Source organism: Tarenaya hassleriana, unplaced genomic scaffold (genome assembly GCF_000463585.1).
Source record: "Tarenaya hassleriana unplaced genomic scaffold, ASM46358v1 Cleome1372, whole genome shotgun sequence".
Taxonomy (NCBI): Eukaryota; Viridiplantae; Streptophyta; class Magnoliopsida; order Brassicales; family Cleomaceae; genus Tarenaya; species Tarenaya hassleriana.
In genome coordinates this window covers 1-2,842 of record NW_010964291.1, presented here as the reverse complement: position 1 = coordinate 2,842, position 2,842 = coordinate 1, and the positions used below count along the sequence as shown (strand labels likewise).

Below are 2,842 nucleotides of genomic sequence, written 5' to 3'. Positions count from 1 at the left end.
AAAACCGAAAATACCGTTCCCGAACCGAACCGCTTGAATACCGAACCGAAACCCGAAACGCTCACCCCTACCCCCAATGACACATAGATATATAGGGTTTCGACACAATTGTTGACATCTTCTTCCTTGCAGCAGTAATTTTTCCTTCTTTGTGAAATAAAAATTTGCAAACTTTGGAATATATCTCTCTGTACACTTAATCGTATATATACTGTCCTTTTGTAACCGCAAATACCCTTTTTTCTCTCAAATTGGTCCGACCGAGTTGAAGAAATCCCACGCTTCCTGAATAATATCCACAAACAAAAATTATTTACAACAAAATTCAATTCCATCTCGAGCAACGGCTCCTTGAATATATATGTGTATATATATATATATATATATATAATATGGCCTAATGACATTAATATCGCTTCTGAATTCATGGTTTTTGTTATACCAAACCGGGATTATGGTGGTGGTATTATTATCATTGATGAAATAACCAAAGACACTGACCTGCAATAACTCGAAAACACTCTCTGCAATGTACTTGTGGTCGGAGGAAGCTCCCTTTTGCTGCAGCTTGTCCGGGTGGAGAATCAGTAACGCTCTCTGGTACGATCTTCTAACCGCATTCGCCTCTATCATATCCATCAGTGGCACCGGCTTCCATCCGCTCCCGGGCCAAAGAATCTGCTCACGTTCTCCGCAACCGTAATCATATCGGGCGGACCAAGGAATCTCAAACATTTCATTTCATGTGGACGGTTAGGGAATGCTACAGCAAATCACTTACGTATTGTAATGTCGACAGGAGCGAACGTATGTTCCCGTCTTTTCCTTGCGACCACTTTCTGATTTTAGCATCAATGATCTGCATATACTCGAAAACTTTCGGTATGTAAAATTCGAAGCATTCTTTGGATGAATATAGGTGAAGGTGTTGCAGAGGTTTTACCTGGATTTCGTCAGCATCATCACCGGATTTCTCGGGTTTGTCTTCATCTTGTGTTATCTCCTTCACCTAAACAGTTATTCTCGGCTCAAATTCTCGGTAGAAACATAAGAACGGGGGCACTATTGAATGTAGAAGTAATGATTCTGATTCCGCTACCTGGAAATTCAAATCGAACGGCTCGTCCGTATCCTCATGAACATTATGCTCTGACAAAACGAAAAAATCAATGCTTTCAGGACAGTTTTAGTTGTTGTTAGCTGATTTCAATCCAATGCACCATTCAAGAACCCACCTGTGCTTTGTTCTTGTCTCCGTTCTTGCCCTGAAACACCGTGAGTCCCGCTCTCCATGTTCTCCATGTCTGAATCCTTTTTCTCCCGCACTTGAGGAGGATGCTGATCCTGCAATAACATTACAGATAAAGAATTGCAAAAACAATGATACAGGAAGATATATATCGAGATATTTTCAAGACCGAAGCATAAATACCATGGCAGTAGAATCTGAATTCGGTTTCTGTTGTTCATCGATAGTCTTGTTGAGATCAGTCCCTGCAGTGTTTTCCTTAGCTCTCCATCTAAAGCTCTGTCCAAGCGATTCGCCATCTGTTCCGATTGAAGCTCCTTGGCTGAAAACCTTAATGAATTCCTTCACTTTTCCCTTCACCCTGTCTCCGTTAACTTCTTCTGTCTTCGAGGATGAGCTGGGAAAGCTCGGTTTCTCGATCTTTGTCCTGTCTGAAGAGCTTCTCTGTCCTTGTGGTTTCTTTCTGCTTTTTGAATCTCCATTGGATGGTCTCGCGTTCTTGGCTCTGCTTTTACCTTCTCTCGATTCTTCATTCGCTATTACATATTCTCCTGCAATGTAACAAGAATCAAAAAACCAAATCCGAAACCAGCTGAAATAAACATGGACAGAACATCAGCTGACAAACCTTGTTTATCATTAGCGAAAAACGAATGGATAGGCTTTATATTCGCCTCCCGAGCTTCCAATCCACCAGAAAAAGACGGTTTAGGCAGCGAATCAGGTTCTGTCTGAACATCGTCGGCTTGTGCTCTGCTTTCATCTTTATGAATACCCACTTTCTCATCGGACGTAGGCCGAGCATCCCTCGATGCCGTGTGCTGTTGTAGCGTTATCTCATCATCATCCGTGGCTTTCACCATCGCCTTCAATCTCGAACCGCCCCAAAGAACTGTGGGAACTCCCTTGTTGGGCCATTTATAGATGGAGAAGTGAAAATGCCTGGATCTTCCATGAACTTCTGAAACATTATCCGAGTCGGGTTTCGGAAAAGACCCATTTCTGAGATTAGATTGGCTTGAAGATCTTGAGAGTGGAGAAGAAGAAGAAGAAGCAGTGTCTCTGTTCTTGCTCAGACTTCGAGTTGATGAGCCGAATGTTGGCATCTCTGTTGCTTTGATAACTTTTGCGGGAAGGCTGAGGAACAATGGCGCATAAACATATGAAAAATAGGATTATAGCTAATGATTTTCATAATTCTGAAAATCATCTGTTTGATTTCAGTTCTGTTGTAACTGAAATCGTGTATTTTTTTCCGACAACGAACCAGAAATGGATTATAACTTGAACAAAAAGCAGAAGAAGGATCATAGAAGAAGACCTGAACTGTGTAGGAAGAGAAGTCCCGTAAGGTTCGGATTTGATCGGGAGAGGCCGGGTCGGACTCATGACCCGGGAACCCGGGTTCGACCCGAGCGAGTCTAGCTCACTCCTCTTCCTCGGCGACCCGATCGAAGACTCGTCGCCTCTGAATATGTCGTTGAAGAAATCACCCGTCGTGAACCGTCGCCGATTCGAAGGATCGTCGCCGAACACCGGCTTCTCGGAGGACTCGCCGAGCCACATGGGCCGCCGCGAAATCAGCGCTCCGCC

At 43.6% G+C, this 2,842-nt stretch overlaps 1 protein-coding gene across 1 annotated transcript; it reads right to left on the bottom strand.

Annotated features, from left to right (window-relative positions):
* Positions 1 to 90: 90 nt before the first annotated feature.
* LOC104808004 (J domain-containing protein required for chloroplast accumulation response 1-like) lies at positions 91 to 2,836 on the bottom strand. The gene is made up of 9 exons (XM_010533483.1): positions 2,571 to 2,836; positions 1,878 to 2,386; positions 1,433 to 1,800; positions 1,236 to 1,344; positions 1,100 to 1,149; positions 944 to 1,009; positions 782 to 859; positions 502 to 678; positions 91 to 285 (listed from the first exon to the last, which is right to left on the bottom strand). Exons 1-9 carry the CDS (start codon positions 2,813 to 2,815, stop codon positions 247 to 249), a joined length of 1,641 nt encoding a protein of 546 aa, XP_010531785.1. The 5' UTR covers positions 2,816 to 2,836; the 3' UTR covers positions 91 to 246.
* Positions 2,837 to 2,842: the final 6 nt, after the last annotated feature.